The 23,132-nt window shown below is 43.0% G+C and overlaps 1 protein-coding gene across 1 annotated transcript; it reads right to left on the reverse strand.

The window, feature by feature from the left end:
• Positions 1-10,554: 10,554 nt before the first annotated feature.
• On the reverse strand, positions 10,555-12,449 carry LOC121046578 (cuticle protein 16.5-like). Its single transcript, XM_042290528.1, has 2 exons — positions 10,759-12,449; positions 10,555-10,659 (listed from the first exon to the last, which is right to left on the reverse strand). Coding segments are annotated over exons 1-2 (921 nt in total). The 5' UTR covers positions 11,678-12,449; the 3' UTR covers positions 10,555-10,657.
• Between the last annotated feature and the right edge of the window lie 10,683 nt (positions 12,450-23,132).

Genomic DNA, 23,132 nt, shown 5'->3' on the forward strand with positions numbered 1-23,132 from the left:
GGCCTATGTTCAACGTATTGTAGTTGGTTTAGGAGCTACATTAATTATCGTAGAAGCAGTTTTCGTGTATCGGGATCTATGTCAAAAAAACCTTTATTTCGGCCTTCAGGGGTGCCTCAGGGGAGCAACTTGGGTCCGCTTTTGTTTTTAATCTTTGTAAATAACATATTTCTTTTAAAAATTCTAAATTGCATTTATTGGCCGACGATATAAAGTTATTTTGCTATGTTAATTCGCATTTTTAATGCACACTTCTTTAAAGCAATGTGGATACCATAGATAGGTGAGGCTTTAATAAGGATCTCCTGCTTATTGAATGTAAAACACAAGCTATAGGTCTCTGAAAGCGAAAGCCCCTTTCCGTTCAGTTATATCTTAGATGGCGTCGTAATCAAACGAGTGGCTGTTGCTCGTGATCTTGGAGTTTTTATAGATAAGGCGTTGAATTTTAATCATCACGTGTCGGTCACATCCAACACATCACTTATAACATTGGCAGCAATTCCACGTTTCACAAGACAATTTTCTGCCTAAGCATGTATCGGTCGTTTATTCTGTTGTCTAATTGGCTTAAAGCTCGAGTTTGCATCTCTAATGTGTAATTATATAAATGATACAGCATCTTGCTCTATGCAGTGTGTACAGAAGCGTTTTATTTGCATCGTTTCCGATCGTTTTTTTTTTTTTTTTTTTTCAGCGTTAGCTTTATTATAATCACGATCGGCTGCTCAAGAGACTTGGTTTTTGTACTCTGACAGACGGCGTTGTCGGGATATCTTGTTTTTACACAAGATTGTCCATGGGCTTGTCGACTGTCCTGTCTTGTTAAACGCTGTATGTTTTCACACTCCACCCGCTCGATTCGTAATAGCAACTTTTTTTATCCATCCACGTTTTTTCACACGTCAAAATCATGCTGCATACGAATGCAGCATGATTTTAATAAGTTGGATTGTTCGCTCCTATACATATTTAGTGACAAGTCAACTTTCCGACGTAATCTAGATCTGTTTACATGATTTCAGTGGTTTCCAATTTTGAGCGTTTTAGGGGCGAAGCTCCTTAGGGTCTAGCCTTGTTCAGCGTCCGTGCTCACATCGATTGCAATCACATCTGTCTTCTTAAAAAAAGAAAAAAATGCTTGCGCAATCGATAGGATTCGAACCTGTGCGGGTATACCCCAATGGATTTCTAGTTCATCGCCTTAACCACTCGGCCACGACTGCAGGACGAGTAGGGGAGCTCTGAGATGTGGTAGTAACTCAAGAGCTGGGGATGTCATGGATGAAGCGTTGCATGTAGCCGCTCAGCGTCTATACAGGAGAGGGCGCTGCGGTCAAATGCTTCCATAATTCCGTTAAACTTTGCATGCATTGGCTCAACGTTTATAGGCGAGAGAGCACTGCGGTCAATTGCTCAAATACGTATATAACCACGTTCCATACCACACATCCCATACCATCGCAACCCGGAACTCAGCACTACCTATGAGCAATAAAAAAATCAGCACTATCAGCACTACCTATGAACAAAATCAGTATCATCAGCACCACCAGAGCTTCGCCCCAGTCAACATCATTCACCACGTGGAGCTGCGGTCGTTTTTCGCTCTTTTGGGGTTGCTGTATTTGTATTTTCAATGCCTCTTGTTCTTTTACCTTACCTCGCTTGTCAGTTGTCGCTATGTGTTCTATGATTGTTTTGTGAGTGCTTTCTTGGAATAGCTGTGTTTTCTCAGTGCTTATACTTCTATCTTGTCGGCTTTTGCTGCGTACCACACAAAAGGCCTTGCGCTGTTTGCGGACACATAAAATAAAGACTATTATTAGTAGTAGTAGTACTGGTAGTATTGACATTATAAAAGTGAAATCGCTTTTGTTACAGTATTTTTCCCATCAGTGAGCGATTTGTAACTTTCCAGTATACCTGGTGCAGTCCTATGTTCCAAGGTAAGTGTGTAAAGACAAGAGGAGGATTTAAGAAATAAGAACAGTATAGAAGACTGTAGGAGTTGTTCTGGGAGCGCCAACATGTCTACGACGCTAATATTGATAATCTGTGATAGTTTTATGCCACTAAAATTATACCCATTTACTAGAGACAAAAACTCGTAATACAGTAAAATTAAGCACGCTATATACATGTTTTTTTTTTAATTATTATTGTGCTTACCATATTGAACAGTAAGAGTTTTTGGCTTTTTCACATTTTAAAAGTTTTCGAGCATGCAGATATCAGTTTTAAACGCTAGAAAAAAATTACCTTCGCAGTCACCTGTAAGCAGCGGAGTGAGTAAAATTAATGTTATTTATTGCAAATATCACTTATTACTTGACTTTTTTTATTTTTATCGCCTACATGAGCCTCCTGGTACTCATCTAGTGTTAGTGCGTAGTTATTGATGTTTCTCTTCATTTTAGAGATGATCTTCATTTATTTCGCACGTACACCCCCTGCAGAAAAGCGCTGATGCCGAGTTCGCGTTAACAGTGTCCGACACTCTACATAAATGCATGCATGAAGCCATTTTAGTAGCGTTTTAATGTCATGAATTTGAAAGACAAGCGCAGTAACTTACCAATATTTTTTTCTGCAGTGACTCAGAAATGTTCTAAGCTAGTAGGTACAACTTATTCTAGATATTTGCTCTTATCCTTAAGAGCAGAAAATGATGCACTGCCTTTTTTTACATAGAAAAGCATTGCCGGAAGTAAATGCCAGTCTGCTTGCCGTCTGCTTCCATTTTAAACCGCACGCTAGCCCCAATTAAACCTCTAGCGTACGTTTTAATAAATCCTTGGTTACATGAGTTCACCCGAAGGCTTGGCTGCCGAGGTCCTTGGTTACATAAGTAGGTGGCGCCATGAACGTGCTAAAGTACACATATATTGTTAAGATGACGTTGTCGGTAGAATAAATGACAGATGAAGACCCGAAGATAGAACAAAGAATATGAAGGCCAGGCTCGCACGTGGGGCCTGGCGCGAGATGGTTTTGCGCGCCATTGCCCGGTCGTCGACTTCACCTTCCTAACAGTACTGTCCCCGAAGAAGACGGCCAATCCGCCCAGTGAATATATGAACAGATTAAGCACACACAAAAACACACACACGCGCGCGCGCACACACACACACACACACGCACGCACACAAAAGAACAAATGACAGCTGCCGACAGCGAGGATGGCGATGAAGATGGTAACCTGAAATATATCCCTTTCAAAAAGCATGTGCCGATTGAAAAAAGAAAGTAATCCACTGGACAATGGTGGAACAACCGGCAACGCGGAACGTTCAAGTAGCACGAGCGGGTATTTTGGACTTGTACTCCTGCTCGACGAGGGCTCGTGAACCGGGACGCATTCGAAATCAAGAACCTCGCACTTCTGTTCGCCATTGTGCTGAATTCCAGAAGTGCCAAAAGACGGCACATTTTCGAAATGAGTCTATTTCGGCCTCCTCCAGAGCGTCACAGGCCTCAGCACCAGCCACAGCATCACGATGGGACGGTCCGGGCTGAAGGATTCACATCCAGAGGCGTCAGGACGTCGCGGGCTGGGGACAGGGGCAAGGGATCGTCGGTCTGCGTCCTCTGTTTCGGCTCTTCATAGCATCTGGGCGGCGGTTGAGCGTCGGAGCCATGGGCTGGTGTTGATCGGCTGCTGCGCATGACTGCCACAACGAGGCGGACGAGCTGGATGATGGCGCTGACTATGTTAGATGCAGGAGGTGAGGATGGCCCCGCACCTCCACCATACAGTTACGATGATGCTGTCGGCAGCAGAAAGCACAGGATAGGACGTAGTGATAGAACAAAGGGGTTACAAAGGTCGGGCCAGCATGTGGGGCCTGGCGCGAGAGGGTAGTTGGCGCCACTGTCCCGTCGTTGTCGTCACCTTCAAAACAATATATATTACAACAGTGACCGCGGCTTTAGTTGTGCTTTTGAATAATTCAGATGGTGTGACATGCATACAAAGAAAGGAAGCGCACTGCTGTTAAAAAAAACATTTAGATAAGTTTTCTAGCTTGGACAAAAATAAATACTCCTATGGTTCTGTATTAAATAGCGCGTTTTATAAGGTATGAGTCGAGTTTTTCTTTTTCTTTTTTTTCTTTTTGCGTTTCATACAACTAACTATATGCGTTTACGTTTCTTCGAGTATGGATCTTTACAGTTTCACACCAGGGTTTGGCAGTATCGCGATACAAATGTATCGCTATAGTATTTCAGAAGTACATTTCGTATCTGTATTTGTGTATTGCGATACATTTTTTTCACCAGTATCTGTATTCCTGTATCGAAATACATTTGGAATGTTTCTTTATATCGCGATACAATCAGGATGAAATGTATTTCGTTATACTTCTTGAGAAATACTCCCCCCCCCCCCCCCCCCCCCCCCACACACACACACCGAAAAAAAAAGTCTGAACGCATTTTGTTTTTACTTCTGAGGGCACCAGGCTCAAGGAGATGCTGGGGCATTGTTACTATGCTGACCAAGGTTCCTTCTGATTCTCCAAACTATTTTTCTTTGCGTCCTCTCCTCTCTTCTGAGAACTGTTGCGTAGTCGGAGACTGGAACCAGGTGGCGTGCCAGCAATGGAGTCAGAGCATCTTCTGCGGCAGGTACTTAGGTAGGGATTTCTGAAGTCATTATTTGCTGGCATTCAATGCCCGCTGCTAATCGTCTCTCTTGTCTGAGCTTACACAGTACACCCAGACGGCAAAGCTGGGTCACAGTCTGTTGTACACGAGCCTGGCGGTGGTTGACTTGAAATAGTAGGATGACTCACGCAGTTAAGTTCAACATTTATTCGAATGCGTTTGCGGCTGCGCCCGTAATATTGCATGGCTCGAGGGTACGTCATCAGCGAATCCCGGACAAAAGCTCACCGGACAAAAGCTCACCGGACAGAAGCTCACCGGACAAAAGCTCACCGGACAAAAGCTCACCCATTTTTTCACAGACCCGGACAAAAGCTCACCCATATTTTCACAGACCCGGACAAAAGCTCACCACGAAAAAATTTTATGTTGGTCTTAACACGAGTGCGGACAACTTAGGTGCATGCGTGCGACACAAAAAGGCAACGATAAATTAAATCTGACAGGCGCATGGTTTGTTGATTTTAGTAGAAACAAGTTTATTTACCGATTGTTTAGAAGCGAATGCAGTGCCCCACTAGCTCCAGCAGCCTTGGTAGATCTCAATGTACATGCAAGCCCTCGCAAATATTTCTAAGACGATTCTGCAGGTGCAGAGTAATTTTTCGCACCCGCTTTACGGTGGGCTCACCTCTCCGGGCTTTTGTCAATGCCGTGTCAACGAGCGCCTGATTTTGCTGTAGGCATTCAATCAGCCTCAAGACGCTTGGATGGGCGTGGCCGACGGGCTTCTGGAACCCGGTACTCTATCTTTCGCAGGTGTTGCTCATCGGGTCTTTATCTTGAAGAGTGGTGTCGTACATATTCCTCAGTATCGGGGGAAACTCCGGTCGCCGTCGGCGCAGAGTCAGGCGAAGGGAAGAATCCGCTCTGGGTGCCGCCGCAGATGGAACAGAAGCATAACGGAAGCGGCCGTTGAAATACGTGCAATCAAAATAGTCCAGTAGGTAGCGATGTCACCGGTAGACTTTTTCCTGGTGGTCAGCTCTTGTGGAACAAGCTGTGGTGGAAGGAACCCGAGCCTATCTAAAATCCCGCACAATTTTTGAAATTGGTCATCTGTCTTCTACTTTTCCAAAAGGCCGAACTCCCGTTCTTTCACAGTATTTTTTAAAAAATCTCAACTCAATGGTGGATGAGGTACAAGTTCTCCTAAAAATGGTCCAATGTCCATTGCGTCCGCACTTTATTTCAGCCCGTGTTTCGCCCGGATAGTAAAAAAAAAAGAAATCGAGGTGAGCTTTTGTCCGGGTCTGTCAAAAAACGGGTGAGCTTTTGTCCAGTGAGCTTTTGTCCGGTGAGCTTCTGTCCGGTGAGCTTTTGTCCGCTGAGCTTTTGTCCGGTTACCGTCATCAGCTGACGTGAACATGACCCGCTGCTCTGGTGATCCAAAACCCAGGAAGGAGGCCAGACGTGGCCTCGCTAAGCCGACCCAGACCTCGTACACCTGAGACTCGTCTCGAGCGCGCTGTTTCTCGGAGAGCTCGCACCTGTGCCGGCAATATCAGGTCGCAATCCACAAAGTCTCTGTTTGGATGATGCTAGACGAAACTTGAGGACTGCAGTCTATGCGTCGGTAGCGGAGGTTCGGCAGGAAGAACCTTCACAACAGGGATGTCACCGTATACTATAGCGTTTTCGCAACCATAAAAGAAAATAAGACATGTGTTCCCGATGCTTTAGGTGGTCCACTATGCTCGAAAATTCCATCTGATAGTGCCTACACGATCTTCAACGAGGTAACCTACCAAGAGAGTACGTATTGTCCTTTCATACAGCAGCGTGGTAAAGTTTCATGTTCAAGGCCAAACCTACAGATAAAGAATACCAGTTCATTCCACCGCGACGCCATGTGATCAATGTTGACAGGGGTGTCCTTATTGAACAGGGGTGTGTTGGCGTTTTGAGGGGATTTGGGGTGAAATATAATTTATTTAGTGGTCGAAGCCTTTTCACATCCCTCGTCAGACAGACAGGATGTCAGGGAAGGGACCGCGGCCAGTCCTTGATAAAACGTTTTCTTTTTTTTTTTTTTTTTTTTTTCATTGAAGACTTTTTGTCGTCCAAAACCACTACCTTCAAGGCTAAGTGCCAAGCCTACGGGAAAGCAATTTCGGGATAAAAAACAAACAAAAAATCTTCCGCATCAAGCTTCATCTCAGTTGGCGTCTCAAACAAATTTGAAGAATGTATTGCAGTATATCAGTATTTCTGTATTTGTATTTCTGCCCTCCCTAAAATGTATTCCTGTATTTGTATTTCCAAATACTTTTTGCCTCTATTTAAAATGTATTTCCGAAACGTATCGCGATACATTTTTACAGATGTATTTTAGTATCAGTATTTTAGTTACTATATTAATGTATCCGAGTATTTGTATTTCCAAATACATTTTTGAGTATTTCTGCCCAACCCTGTTTCACACAATTGTCGTCCTTCGATTTGTTTACGAGAATGAGTGTTGAAACTGGCTGCGGTCTTGCACGTATATCACAATACACATATAAAGGTTTATCAGTCAGTTTCGCCATTGCCACCAAGATATCGGCTAGCAATAAAATGGGTGTTTCCAGTTCCTCTTCTAGTATACATATTCGTATGTTTTACGGAGTCGGTGTCCTAGTGTGTTAACGCATCGCAGCTCGAAGCACGTGGGGCGCAAGCTCGCACTGCAGAATCCAGGTATACTGGGTTCAACCCCACACCTGCCCGTTTATGTCTGGATGAGCATTCTACCGGAGTGCAGTCCTGTATCACTATAGTGCTACATGTTAAAGACCCCGAGCTAGTGGTTGTACCTCACTGGCGAGATTCGTCATCTACAGCTGAGAACCAAATCTCCCGTTGAGGCAAACTAACATCAGGCTGTCTGAACGTACTAACACTACAATTTATTATTTATTCGCGGTTTCGAGCTACACGAAAAGGACGAAACTATGCCAGTACGTCTTGTTGCTCCTTGTCTTTGACACTCATGTTGTGTTTTTTTACATGGTAGCCCGGAAGCGTTTCTTACATACACTTTGCATCGTATGACATCGTCTTCTTGATCCAGGTCAAATATGCTCCATTAGGTGCGGACTGCGCTCATGTGCTGTATATATACGTGATGAATACGCGTGACATTTCGCTTTGCCTACTCGAATAGTCCCCCGCGGCTTCGCGACCCAAGGTAACAAGGCCCGGTTCCAGACAAAGACGGTTCCTGTACTACGTTTCTTTTTTTTTTTTGTTTTTTTTTAGCCGTATATATGCAGCAAAATTAATCATAGGTACCCAAAGTTAAGCAAAAAAATATTTAAGTATAACAAAAATTCATTTCAAATCCGAGCAGTATAGTAGAGCGAGAAGAGTTTTGAAAATATGATACCATCTGCTATCTGCAGTTATCCAGCATTATTACAAATGAGGCAGTAAAAAAATTATTACACACATTCAAGGCTATGTGATCATAGCAAAAATATAGCTTTCCAATATACCAGGTAAATAGCAGCATCATCGTTTTTAATATATTCAAGGAAAGAAGCAGGAACCTGGACAAAGTAGACAAAAATACCAGCAGAGTTTCAGTAAAAAGCTTTTATTAGCCCGCCAGTTGATCGTGATGAATCACGATCAACTGGCGGGCTAATTGATTTTAACTGGAAACAAGACATCTCTTTTTCTATTTTTTCCACTTAGATTTCGTAAATGCTAAAGAACTTGTAAACAAACAGAAGAAATGATCATATACACACATTCAAATAACATATACCTGGAACAAGATGTCGAGCAACGTGGAACGCCCGTAAAGCGGACCTCTCCGGCGGGGTGAGCAAGGTCATTGGAGATAGCGACGGTGCTCCTCCAGTTTCCGCCGACACAGATCAGAAACCAGTTCAAAGATGCCCGGTACGAGCGCACAAGCAACCAGCTGGGCTCGTTGGTCTAGGGGTATGATTCTCGCTTTGGGTGCGAAAGGTTCAAATCCCGGACGGGCCCGAATTTTTTTTTTTTTTTTTTTTTTTTGTCAATTCAAAATACAGAAATATTTCATTCTCCGGTACCTGAATCCATAAATTGTCACTCGTCTTTTCTCATATTTTCTATTCTTTGTTGTTTATTTTGTAAGGCAAGAACTTGTTTCGTTATTTTTAATTTATTTCATTTTAGCTGAGTTTAGCGACCTTGATTGCTTTAGGACTTGTTCGACCACTGCACTAACATTCTTTTATTTAACCAGATCTTCAATATTAGCCATATCAATATCGCTGCGAAGCAAAGTTTGATTTCGATGATTGTCATCCGAGCGGGAGCGCAAGCTCAGAAAAAAAAATACCATTTTTTTTCAAATCAAATAAAGGCTGTAATAATAGGAATCTGAATTTTTCATTGCTGAAGTAATACCAGTTATTAATATTTCATCTCCAGTTGTTCTTAAACTGTCTGTATTATATTGCTTCTTTGACTTTGTTAATGCTACTACTTTGCCTTGTATGTGGGAATCAATAATAGGCATAAAGTTGTGAACTCACTTTAATTCATAAAACTTTGAGAGCAAAACACTGAAGTTGTATGGACAAAATATTTTGATAAGAATAACTGTATTATGTTTTGTATTTCTAGAAATATTTTGGAAGAACAGTGAGAGAGAGTGCCCCCAGAGACAGTGTCCCCGGAAGAAATACTGACGGCAAAAACTGAGACCCCTGACGTAGCTTAAGGTTAATAAAAAAAGGTACTGTTAAAGCGTTTTTTTTTTTTTTTTTGGTTTTAACATTAAGGTTGCGCTATGTTTTTAGCTTCACGATGGAGTGTTCCGATCCTTATGTATGTTATTGCAGCTGCGAATTTCTTATAAAGTAAAAAACGTGTTCAGATAGTGCATAGAAGATACTGAGCAGGGATGGGCACAATACATGCATATATGTATCAAAATACAAATACAAAATACTTCGTCAAAAATGTATTTAATAACAAATCTAATTGCATTTCCAGAAAAGCATTTAAGTACAAGATACAAATACAACCAAATGTATTTGGTCTCCTCGAAATACTTTTCCAAATATATTCCTCAAAATTTGCGTCAGCAACTTCAGGGCACCTGCAACGGGTTTCTGGGTATCCCATTTTAATTTTGCATCGCACACTCCAGAGTTACTGTGCAAGGCTCTAGTAACGTAATACAAATATAATCACAAAAAAAAATGTAATCAGCTTGGACGTAATAGGTGAAAAAAGTACAGAGCTTCAAGCAGCTTTTTTTGTCGATTACATTTTGGTGTAGACCAACAAAGAACCGAGACGACCAAAACGCGCAGCACTAGCTAAAGAATTTTTTTTTATTGTTGCAACTCGCACCAGTTACCAAACTCTGGACGACCCGCGCATTTAGAATGTTCCAGGCAAAAGTATGGATGGAAATTAGGCTGGAAAGCATCACAAGTTGTCACAGGCACTTATTTAGCCAGTCTGTCTGGGAACGTCGATTTCGTCACGATTCTTGCCCTGGACTAGCACCGTAATCACAAAGTTACTAAGCGCTTGTGCTTGATTGAGAGACACTGCATTCGGTGCAGACCGTAGTTTTCTTCCTGCTCTGGACAGTGACAATAAATTTGAGAAATGTATTTTCGCAAACAAAATTGTATTTAATTACAATTGTATTTGAAATACCCACGTTTTAGTATTTAAATACACACGTCAAATACATTACCCAATTTGTAATTAAATACGAATCAAAATACACAAAGTATTTGAAATACTGCCCATCCCTGGAATCGCAACTCCTCTTAATCAGATATGTTTGTAAGATGTCAAAATGATACCAAAAGTATATTAAATACTCCAGATTGTATGGAGAACTTCAGAGAGACACAAGTCTAGGCGAAAGTGAGAAGACTCGACGACTTTATTGCTTTCTTTACGACAGCAAATGTTGGCAGTGAACACGTCTCTTCATAGAATCGTAGTGGCTACCACCCGCAGCGGTAGATCCTTGACGATTTTCTGTAGAAAGAAAAAATCATTTAGAGTTTTAATTCATAACGCTGTACTAAATTTGACCATTGCTGTTACTTTAAAATCAAAACAAGTTCATCTACTCACACTTCTTCTTGCGGAGGAGGGTGGTGTAGTCTCCATAGGTACCGAGACCATATCCGTAGTTCAGACCGTAGCTGCCGAGGCCGTGTCCGTAACCGAAGTGGCCGGCACCGTAGCCGAGAGAGTTGACGCCGTATCCATAGACTGGAGCAGCGTGGGCGTAGGAAGCCACAGCTGGAGCGGTGTGGTATGTCTGGTAGCTAGCAACAGCTGGAGCGTGGGCAACGGTGGCGACGGCTGGGGCAGCGTGGTAGGTCTGGTAGCTGGCGACAGCTGGAGCAGCGTGGACGGTGGACACCCTGGTCACGGCTGGAGCAGCGGCGTAGGTGGCGACTGGAGCAGCGTGGTAGGCAGCGAAAGCTGGAGCAGCGGCATAGGTAGCGACAGCTGGAGTAGCCTGATAGGTAGCGACCTTGCTGAAAGCTGGGACAGCGGCGTAACTCGCGACTGGAGCAGCGTGGTAGGCAGCAACAGCTGGAGCAGCGGCATAGGTAGCGACAGCTGGAGCAGCCTGATAGGTAGCGACCTTGGTGACAGCTGGGGCAGGGGCGTAACTGGCAACTGGAGCAGCGCAGTAGGCAGCAACAGCTGGAGCAGCGGCGTAGGTGGCAACAGCTGGAGCAGCTTGGTAGGCAGTGGCCACAGTGCGGCTCAGGGCTGGGACAGCCACGCTGTAGCCGGTGAGACCAGAGTAGCCGAAGCCGTTGTTAAGTCCAACAGCGTGGCCGTAGCCAAGACCATGACCGTAACCGAGGCCAGAATAGCCAAGACCGTGGCGGTAGCCGAGGCCGGCGTAGCCCAGGCTGCCGTAGCCGAGGTCATGGCCGTAGCCAAGGCCACCCTGGACGTAACCAGCGATGGCGCTGCTGGCAAGGGCCAGGAAGAGACAGGCGTGGAACTGCAACAAGGATAATGCGAACATATTTACATTACCAAATCTTTGTCAATTCAGTATTGCTTATTCCACACAGTGGGTGATAACTGAATTGTTCTCCTTTTTATTAGCAACAATTCTAATGTCAGCTTGGATACTTTGGTTTAAAAACGCAAATACACACAATACACTGCAAACCATTTATAGTTTTCTTAAGACAAGCTCATGCTAAACGCGTTGGAAACTCCTGACTGGGTCGAGCGTTCTCAGAAGCGATGGATTTAGGTGATAACAGGATATAACTCGTGATATATCAATATATAAAAGTGGGCACCTTGCAGAAAAAAACGACAACGTTTCGCATGCATATGAAAACATTTATTTCTACCAAGCATTTTTTTAAATCTCTTCTTTACATGCATTCCTCCCATATCGCTTTAAATGAGAGACGGTTCAAATAAATGCCTGTTTGCCTTGCTTAAAGCGCACTAGGGGTATTGCTGGAGTTATTTGTTTTGATAGAGCTTCGAGAACAAAAGAGAATCCACCTTAGCGTCTTTGTCAGCTTCACCGGTATTTAATGAATGTAGACCGTCAATAAATATGGTGTACATTAGTGCAAAAAATTACTAGCGCGCATAACATTGCTCAATATGACCTTATGGTAAAGAACGCGTTGAGACTATCTCCAAATTACAAGAATCAAAGTAAATACGTGCAAAGTTTATTGTGTATTATATATTTAAAAATCATTAAGTATGTAAAAATACGACCTATACTCGACGGCCAACAAATAAAGAGCTCATGTTTGAAGGTAACATTCCAGCATAAATAGGCAGTCTAAAAATTTGAAATTTGCCTAAATATTAAAATAAAAAAGAAAACTGCAGCTCAAAATTTTTAATTTACGCAGCTTAGTCATGAAAAGCAACCATCTCCAGTTCATAAATTAAATGGCCAACTTTTTCTCTGCATAGTTAAGGTTAAAACCTTCTACAAATAAGAGAGTCTAAATAACAAGACTTATTGAAGAGAACGCAAGCTCTATATGCGGCATTTCCAAGTTGATGTACTCACTCCAGTCATGATGTAGGTCTACAGAAGAGGTATCCAACTGCGAACTTCGACTTAAAAGTTGGAGCTTATATAGGCGAAAAGCGAGTCAGAAACAGATATGCGTTCTATCAGAAAGCTGGAAAAACAAACAAGTAGATGAGAAAGAAAATACGTCATCGGTATTTGCAGGAAGGTGACCGTTGCGTAAGTTAAAATTATTCAGTTATTTCTAACATGTACGTGCACGCAATGAATCAATTCAGCACAATGCGGAGAATGCGTTGTGCACGGTAGCATTAACTGGTTTGAAGAATGCCTCTGTATTCTACTCTAGGCACACGATGGAACGCAGAAGTTTTATTATTATACAAACGCTGCCTCGCTGCATTCTCGAACAACTTTTTGTGATGTTAAACTGACCGTGTTTATTCAAGGTGACGTGAGCTCTTTTCAAATTACATCTTAAATAGCCTAATGACGTGCAGCCGATCAGAGTTGTAGCTACTGACGGTGTTAAAAACGCCGGTCGTAGCTTATGCTCGCGTTTAGATTCGCGATTTGTTCTTCGGCGTTTTTATCACCTAATTCCGCCATATCATTCGATGTTTGGCGATCATGTTCAAGATTCTCCATGCCCTGTCTTTCTTAAGGGACCGTGAAATGGCTTTTCATCTTTTTCCAAATGAAGGCCCCAGTTACTTTGCAATGTTCATAGAAACCGAAGCAGGAGTTCGTTTTCTTAATATTACTTCCAGATTTGCACACAAAAAATAAAAAGAAGAAAACTCACGTTTGATTTTCTCCTTGGCTTGACTGGACTCGGCTACCATGGGAAATAATGTGGCCGTGACGTAAAGTATTCCTTTCTAGCGGAAACGGAAATTCTTCCAGCCAAGCGAGGGAGCCGCGTCAGTAAAGCATCGCGTTGCGTCGACGTTTCGACGCAAGGAGGTCGAAACGTCGTCCCCTACTGAGGTTATCATGAACGCTGGTTGGTTCATGGGACTCGGTCCACGAACCTTGTGCGATCAACGCCGTGGATATGGATACATCGCAGCTGAGTAAAGTGCAGCTTAAAAAGTTATGGTATACTGAATGCCTTGGCCCTGCTCCGTACGCCGGGCCGCCCACATGACGAGAACTCGACCAACGAAAGCTGTGATAATTCGACGCCAGAATCGGCCGCGGAAGAGTGGCGATAACTCAGTACGAAATGGTACATTCATATTTTGGCTTCGAACACAAAAGGCTAGAAACGAACCTCTCGTGCTCTCCTTGACGCTGTGGCTTATGCAACCGATATTGAATTCGGTCATTTCAGTCGAAAGTATTCATCGATAATTTCATCGTTTTCGAGAGCAGTTTGAGTGACACACTACTCGTACCCAATACTGAAGCTAAATTCAAATGACGTGCTCGGAAAACAGGTTGAAAAAGAGACTCCAACATTGTTGATGTTGCGGTTACTTTGCTAAGTGAGTAAGCTACCGGTGATTAAAGAAATAATCGCCGCAACTCTTTTATTAATTCACCCGTCCATACACCATATTTGTTGTGATTGTTCGAGCGAGAGATTGTAAGAGATAATATTGTTTTTATTTGCAAAACTTTCATGCCAAAAATTTGGATTTTGCTTTTCTAATGTCATGTGCTAGATGTCTTTTGATCCCGTAAATTATATGCAGTCAGTAAAATTCTGTCTCAAATCGTTTAATGGTCCCTTTAAGCTGTAAGGGACGTGGTCTTGGGTGCGCGCTACACAGAAATACGGAAGGTGTACGTGCAAACAAACTACATCAGCCGGTCGAGAGGAAGCTTTCAGGAGCGCGTTAAATAATACATCCCTGCATTATTTAACGCTTTGCGTGGAACTTTAAGTGATTTAACATGCATTGGCGCGGTGAAACTAGACGTCAAAAATGTTTTCAAACGCTCGCTGGTACTACCTGTGGATAAAAAGTTGTAATCGTTTGCATAGTTCTTCCTTATGTATAATGATGTATGCAGTGTTTTCTTGGCTGCCTGGACCTACGCAAAAGCATTTCTGTTTTCGTGAGCCAGTACGCTATCTTCTGTAAATTTTTCTTTTCAGTAAATAAATTATTATTTATTTACTACAAGGGAAGAATCTCTTAACAACAAACTTGTTTTTTCTTGCATCGATCACATCAACGTCAGAAGTTCTGGAGTGTCTGCTAAGTCTTCTGTCACCTCGCAAAAGCTAGCCGACCATTATTTTGTGGTGTGCCAAATAAACGGCGGCATTCTATCAAAACAAGACAAGGAACGTCCAAGGCAAATTACAATCATTAACAGTCACACGTTTGACAGATTAATCGCATCATATGATTGAAATGGCTTAATAAGCATAGCGACAGTCTAACTGCTTACTCGGAGTTACTTGACGCGTTCGACTATTGTACAGAACAGAGTACGAAAGTCATTACGACTAAGAAACGAAGACAGCAGCATGTTTGGCTAACAGCAGATGTTCCCTGAGCTATTAAACTAAAAGATATCCTATGGGCACGTCTCCGCCGGTCACCTAACAATCCGCAAGTAAAACTACAATACATAAGCCAAAGAAACCGCGTAACTGCTGTCATACGCTCTGCAAAGCGAAAGCACTAACACAGTAAGTTAGTCGACGCGCGTTCTGATACCGCAAAAACTTGGTCCCTGGTCAATGAAGTGAAGTTCGGCAATATACGACGCACTATCGACGAAGTTATTAACAAACCTTTTACTCAAATATGACCCTTGTGGCGAATAGTTTAATTACTTTTTTGCTTCCATTTCTGGCGTATCTTGCCATGGACAAATTGAGACAGACAAATAAGAAAAATCTTGTTTAAACAGTGCCTATCTGCCAAACATGATGGAAAAAGATCTACATTCGCTGCTATTTAGCTTCCGGTCTCACAAAACCCCTGGCGTCGATAATATAAAACTGAGCGATTTGCACCGCAATTTTCACGTTTCAAAAAATGTTCTTCTCCACATACTAAAATTAATCATTATCACTGGAGTTTTCCCCCTAAATATTAAAAGCGCAATTCTAAGGCCCCTTTATAAGAATGGCGCACGTGACGATGTAAGAGACTATCGTCCCATTTCTATTCTTCCGTGTTTGGCGTTGGTTCTGGAAAAACACATTTTAAAATCGATGAACGACTTTCTGGATAAATACAACCTTATATCGCCCAACCAATACGGTTTTATTGCCGGCCGCAGCACACAATCCTTACTTGAGGACATGTCTGATATCTCGCACACGACGTTCGACAATATTCAATTTACATGTGCCCTTTTTCTCGACGTATCCAAATCATTTGATTCCATCAGTTACCAAATACTCTTAAACAATCTTTACAACTGCAAAGTTCGAGGCTCTTTTTTTTTTTTTTTTTTTTTTGCTGCTTCAAAATTTTTTGACAGACAGATCACAGCAGGTAATGGTTTGCAACGAAAAAAGTGCTAAGGTATTTCTCAAGTCAGGTGAACCGCAAGGGTCAGTTTTGTCCCCATGTTGTTTAATATTTACGTCAACGATCTCGCTAGATTAACATCAAGATGCTCAGTTTTTCAATACGCAGATGACACATTGCTGTTAACCACTTATGTCAGCCTGCGCAGTGCATTAAACACACTACAAATAAATTCTACAAAAGTCATGGACTGGTTTGATGCCAATCAAATCAGAGTGAATGTACAAAAAACAAAGCTTATTTGTTTCCGCCTTCCACTCAAACGAGAGTGCATCGACATCCATTTTATATTACAGTCCTCATCTTGTGTGTCTTGCACCTGTACACCCATTCCGTACCACAATACAGTCAAATACCTGGGACTTTGTTTCGAGAGCGATCTCTCCTGGAACACATGCCTTGATTATCTGGCTAAAAGACTACGAGGTGTATCTTGTCTGTTATACTATACAAAAACGTTCCTCCCAATCTACGTCAGAAAGACAGTCGTGAATGCTCTTGCGTACGGAGTTCTTCGTTATGGAATTACTATCGTTGCCAATTGCTCAACCTTCTGGAGAACGAAAATTGACGCCATTCTGAAGAACATCGCGAAAAATGCTGCATATAATCCGAATCTAAACCAGGACGATGATATATTCCCTTATGTGGGCTTGCCGCGTTTTCTACCCCTTTTTCATAGATGTGTCATCCTAAGACATTATTGGCTCAGTTAATTTAAAATACCTAGAACTGCCCAACGCTCTATAAGAAACAGTGAACACTTTATAATTCCTCGTGTATACACTAAATATGGAAAATGTGTTCGGTCGTATTATGTTCCTCACATATTTACAAATTACCATAATTTCTTGATCAAATCGACTCTCAGCGTGTCCTAAAAAACGCACAAACAAATTGTGCTAGTAGCAGCCTATTGAATTATACACGACTGGAATCTCTCTAGGACCGACAGGAGGCTAGTTATTGTTACCCTGTAAGTGACTGTTCGACCATCAGCCTATATGTCCGCATTATGTTTAAGTCTGTATATGTATTTAAGTGTATCTTTACGTGTAGATCTAGGCATGCACGTCTGTATGCGTTGCGGTGCACTCGATGTTGTATATACACGAACTCATCTCTGTTACGTGACGGCGCGGTGGTGGCGCGTCGGTCGCACTTACGGTCTGGGGCTGTGGGCAGAAGTCCCCATGCCAGACGTGTATTCCTGCGTTGTTTTAAAAGGAACCAGACAAAAACCTGCCTTCACGTCAAAACGCCACGACTGGGGCTGCACTAAAAGAGTCGAGAAAGGTTCGAAGGCCAGTTTTCATGTGCTCGGTTCGTCCGAGAAGGTGGATATGTGCCGTGAAAAGGGAAAACCAGACGCCGTCGGACCACGATTGCTCGGGCGGGAAGCAGTTTGGATTGAATTCACGGATACTTCTAGTTATCAGATTTATTTGTTTTGTTCTAACATGAGCGGCGAAAAACCGCGAAGTTGTACGGACCACCTGCGGACTACGTTCAGTGCGTCTTCAAGTTCAAAAGGGCCGCTTGACAGTTCGAACTGTCGTCTGCTCTTTCAAACGTTTCTGCTTGTCGTCTGCTCTTTTAGACGACACCGTCCCGCAGACCAAACGCGGGCCCGGTACTTGCGATAAGAAGTAAGTGCAGGCCTCAAAATACTCAAGTTTGAAAGTTGATAAGCAGGCTCGATGTTAACAGTAAATAAAAGGATGTATTGATAATTGTTACCAGTGGCCATCACCGACTTGTTATGCCTGATACACTTGGTCCGATTCTGCTTGAGATTTTCAGCATCGACGTCGACCATCTCAGCTACCGTTCACGCTTTTGCAGCCCGGTCGACGTCCCGACTGAAAATTGCGAGCGAAATCTCATCATGCGAATCAGGCTTTAGCGCACATACTGCGGCGTCCACGCGGAATTAGTCACGCGAAGTTTTGCGCTGTAACGAACCTCGGTAATTTCGCTCAGGCCACTCAAGTAGTCAGACATCGCCAGAAAAACGTAGAATCTACAATTCGAACGCGAAAAAGGGCAGGGGGACTCACACCGACGCCGACAACATCGCATTTCAATGGTTTGTTTATGGGCGACGGCGAGCTTCTTGCCCACACCCCCATCGCGCATGCGCGGCGCCGGTGGTGTCCGCTAGGGGCGCTCCGGTTTGTTTGTAAACATGAGTTGGTGTATAAGCCCAAGTACTCATTTATTTGTGTGTGTAACCCGTGAAACAACTTTAAATTGTGTATAACTGTCTTGTATTCACGCCTGAGAACAATCAGTCTCATCACCACGGGGTCTAGTCGCACAAGCCGACCCTGGCTTCAACTGACCCGCCTCGTACGTGCTGAAGAAAGAACAAGTCGAGTAAAATTATTCCTCTTGCTCCGATCGGTGTGCGCAGAGCTATTGCCAGCAGTCTTGCTTACGGCGTTTTAAGATATGGAATCACCATTCTTTCCAATTGCTCCGTAAGATGGCAAATACGCATCGATAATATTCTGCGGAACTTACTGAAGAGCGTGGCGTATGACTGTGATTTGACAGAATGCGGAAGTATCTTTGAGTATCTTGGTTTACCTTCCTTCCAAAAGTTATTTGTGAATTCAGTAATTTTGCGCCACTTTTGGATGGATGATTTAAAAAAAAACTTACATGTCCTCCCGAGTTCTAAGAGATAGTCCTCGCTATGTTGTACTTCGTTCTTATACTCGCTACGGACAAGCTACTCGTGATATTTATGTCCCGAAAATATTTAATTCGCTTCCTGAGGACATATTTACGCTTACCTCCAAAAAGCAACTAAAAAAATTCCTAATTGATTGGACTCTACCTTAAGTACTCGTTAATGTTTCCTTACATTTTCTCTTTTTTTGACAACTTTGTCGGAACCTTTTTATTTTACCTGTATATATTTCTATAGTGTTTCTACCGGTTCACTGTGATTGACTATCTCTGTCAGTGGCACGTATATATCTATATGTGTGCTTTGTGTGTGTCTCTACATGTACCTGTACATATGTCTATAATGTTTCTACAGGTCTACTGTGATTTACTATCTCTATCCGTGCCACGTACAAAGTGACTGACTACCCACCCCTCCCCTCCCCCACCCCGGACAACTATGACTGTTTATCGGTGTTTGTTAACAAGATGTATATAATCGCTTACTACCTCTTCCGGGCCATGTCCCACAAGCCTACTTTGGCTTTGACGGGCCCGAAAATATCGAAAACAAACATGAAAGTGGAATAAATATTATTATTATTATTATTATTATTATTATTATTATTATTATTATTATTATTATATTATTATTAGTATGCCCATACATATAACATTGCATTTCTGATGGGCAAATAAAATTATTATTATTATTATTATTATTATTATTATTATTATTATTATTATTATTATTATAATATTCAATTAATTAATATTAATTAATTAATTAATATTAATTAATTAGTATTACTTAATTAATATTATTATAATTTTTAAATGTATTTTTCTAGGGCTTGTCCGTTGTGTGTGTTGTCCGTACTATTGCTTTATGCCCTGTCCTGCCTTACATGTTAACACAGTGCACCTGTACCAAGACCGCAAGGTTGTTCCTGGGCACGAATAAAACATTGATCGATCGATTGATTGATTGATTGATTGATTGATTGATTGATTGATTGATTGATTGATTGATTGATTGATTGATTGATTGATTGATTGATTGATTGATTGATTGATTATTAGTAGTAGTAGTAAATTATTTCAACACGCTGACGACACGGTATTGCTATAGCAACACATTGATTATGTTGCAGGAATCACTTTACTCCAAGACGACGCTTGTCACCTACCTGACTGGTTTCAAGCTAATTGTCTCACGATCAATATACATAAAACTAAGCTTGTTTGCTTTCATAACCACTTAAACTTATAACTACCGATTATCCACTTTATGTGCATACATCTCGGTGTACACCTTGCGACTGTCGTCCTGTGTCTCATGTGGATCAAGTTAACTATCTAGGAATACAATCTGAGAGTGACTTGTCGTGGAAAGCCCATTTATCACAACTTTGTAGAAAACTGCGAAAAGTATCCTGTTTTCTGTATAATGCTAAATCTCTAATACCCATTTCAACCAAAAAGACAATAACTAACGCTTTAGCATACAGTGTATTACGTTACGGAATAACTATTTTTGGTCACAGCCCAGGACTATGGGGCAAAAAAAATTGACTCAGTTTTAAAAGGAATATTTAAAAGCATAATGTACGGTGCAACGTCACAAACTGAAGAAGAAATGCTAACATGCCTGGGTTTGCCTTTTTTTTTTATCCTTTACTTGTACACACGGTTGTTCTAAAATACTTCTGGAGCGATACTTTTAAGATACCTCGTGTCTTATGTAGACCTCTTCGGCGTGTTGAGCGGTTTGAAGTGCCTTTCGAAGAAACAAAGTACGGAAAAAGAGTGCGAAATTTTTACGTTCCATTTATTTTCAACAATTTACCAGATGATATCTATGCTGTAGACTCTTTAAAAAAATTGAAAGAATCACTCCAAAATATTAGGGAGATGTTGTGACTGTATGTTTCTGTGTGCACATGTTGGAATAACCATCACCACCTACATTGTTCTGCATTTGTAGTTGAGTTTGAGTTTTGAACTACTTGTTTGTTGGGACCCTTGCAAGCATGAATTGTAGGGTGCTGTCCCACAAGCCGCTTCTGGCTTTGACAGGCCAGTGTATCTGCCTTGTTAAATCCGTGTTCAAATAAAAATGTATTATTTATTTATTTATTTATTACTTATTATTATTATTATGCATGCTGCGTCTGTCTCCGTGTGTTTTTCGGGAGGCAGCCCAGATTTCGCTGCGCCGAGTTCCGCCATCGCGTACGTCAAAGATGTTTAATGCTCGCGGCCGAGGAGCTCCTTCTTCTAACCAAGTGGGGTAAGCCCATTTATCTGCAGCCACTGCGATGGCTCCCTACCTGCTAGCCCTAACGAAGGGGTTGTTAGGGCTAGCGAGGAGTATGACCCCGGCGAGCAGCTGCCGGTGACAACGACGACGGCGACAACCAGAGGGACGGCGGCTCCCCCTCGACCGTTTCTTCCTGCACGGCTCGCGCGGCTGCCCAGCGCGGTGATCTTGAACAATCCCAACAGCTTCTGCACGGTCTCCTCCTCGACGCTTTGGAGGGGATCTCGTTTCTGACGGACCAGGTGGCCTGCCTGACCGAGGAAAATAGGCGGCTCAGGACTGAATGGGCGCGATCGACGGAGCAACAAACGTTGCTCGTCTGCTCGGTCTGGGACGAGGTCAAGGCTTGTCGCGCTCAAGTTGCAGGCTTGGGGAAGTCAAGTGGGGCATCGTCTTTTGCTGCCATTGTTCAGAGCCGCGGCTCCCCGCCCGCTTCTCAGGAGCGAAAACTGCCGCAGAGGCCCGAGGAGAAGCTACAGAGCTCGCCAACTGAATCTGGGATCCTAGCCCTACCGCAGTCAACGCAGTCGGCATCGGGGGCCAGGGGCAGTGCACACTCCACCCCTGCACACTCCACTGCATCATGCCAGGATGATGTTCGTGACGGGCGAGCGGCGCGTCTGGGGCCGACGCGCTCGAAGGCTCGAACCCCCGCGCTGACTGGGGCATCCGAGACCTCGAAACTGAGCGTCGCCTCGCCGTCAATGAGTCGGAGAACCTTATTAGTCACCAAACTGGCGCCGGACACCACCTGTGAGAATGTCTCCTCTCACCTATCCTCCGCCGGACTCCACAATCTGGAGTGCCGGCGTCTGAAGACTCGGCACGACTCATACTCCTCCTTCCACGTGTCCATGGCTGCCGAGGATTTTGTGAGACTTGCTGACCCTGCCGTGTGGCTGAAATCTTGCCTCTTCAAAACTTTCAGAGGCACCCTTCGACAAGCCCTTCTCCAAGTCTCAGGGGGCCCTCCCACGACCGACGAAAGTTGATGAGTCACGTTGATTTATTTTATCAAAACGTCCGCGGCTTACGCACAAAAACGGAAATTTTTTTCTAACGTTACCCTATCCAATTATTTTATATTTTGTTTGACGGAAACTTGGTTATGCTGTGACATTGGGTCCTCCGATTACTTTCCACCTTTTTTTGCGGTGCACCGGCGTGACCGCGACTTAGCCACGCGTGATACAACTGGAGGCGGCGTGTTAGTGGCCGTTGACAGGCATTTCCGGTCGAAAAGACCGGAAATGCCTGTAGAAAAGTTTCCCGAGAGTTTATGGGTAGAAATTGAGTATGCAAAGAAAGTACGCCTTTTTATCGGCCTATTTTACCTGCCTCCGCAAACGACGCCCGACGACTTTCGCACGTGTCTCGCTGGAATAGAGAACACCGTTAACGAGTTACACGGGTGTAATGTCTTAGAGTTAGGTGATTTTAATGCTTCAGGCATCAACTGGACGCAGTTTAACGTTTCTACTGACAAATTTTGTTGCAAGCAGAAAGGCAACAATCTCCTAAACTTTGTTTCTTTTTTTTAGATATTGCACAACACAACGATATTCTTAACCACCAAGGTAATGCTTTAGATTTATGTCTCTCAAACATGGACTGCGCGCGTGTAGCCCGAAGTGAAGTCCCTATGGTTCCTCTGGATAAGTATCATCCTTCCCTTGATTTAGTGCTTTCTTTTGTTTATTCCTCGATTCGCGCTCCTATTGAGGCTTCTTCTCCAGGCATCTTATACAATTTTTCATCAGGAGACTACATCGGGATGTTCCACCACGGAGTGCGCACCGTCCTAAGCTTCCCCTGTTTTTTACCTGCTTTAGAGCAGTTTGTACCTGCTTGTAGATATGCCTACTGAAACTGAAACAGGGAAGTGCCAGAAAAAATAGACAAAGTTTGGAAAGCTTGTTCGCTCTCTCCAATTTCTCAACTCTCTAGTGATTGTACCATA

This window comes from Ixodes scapularis, unplaced genomic scaffold, assembly GCF_016920785.2.
Source record: "Ixodes scapularis isolate PalLabHiFi unplaced genomic scaffold, ASM1692078v2 PGA_scaffold1__304_contigs__length_218370807, whole genome shotgun sequence".
Taxonomy (NCBI): Eukaryota; Metazoa; Arthropoda; class Arachnida; order Ixodida; family Ixodidae; genus Ixodes; species Ixodes scapularis.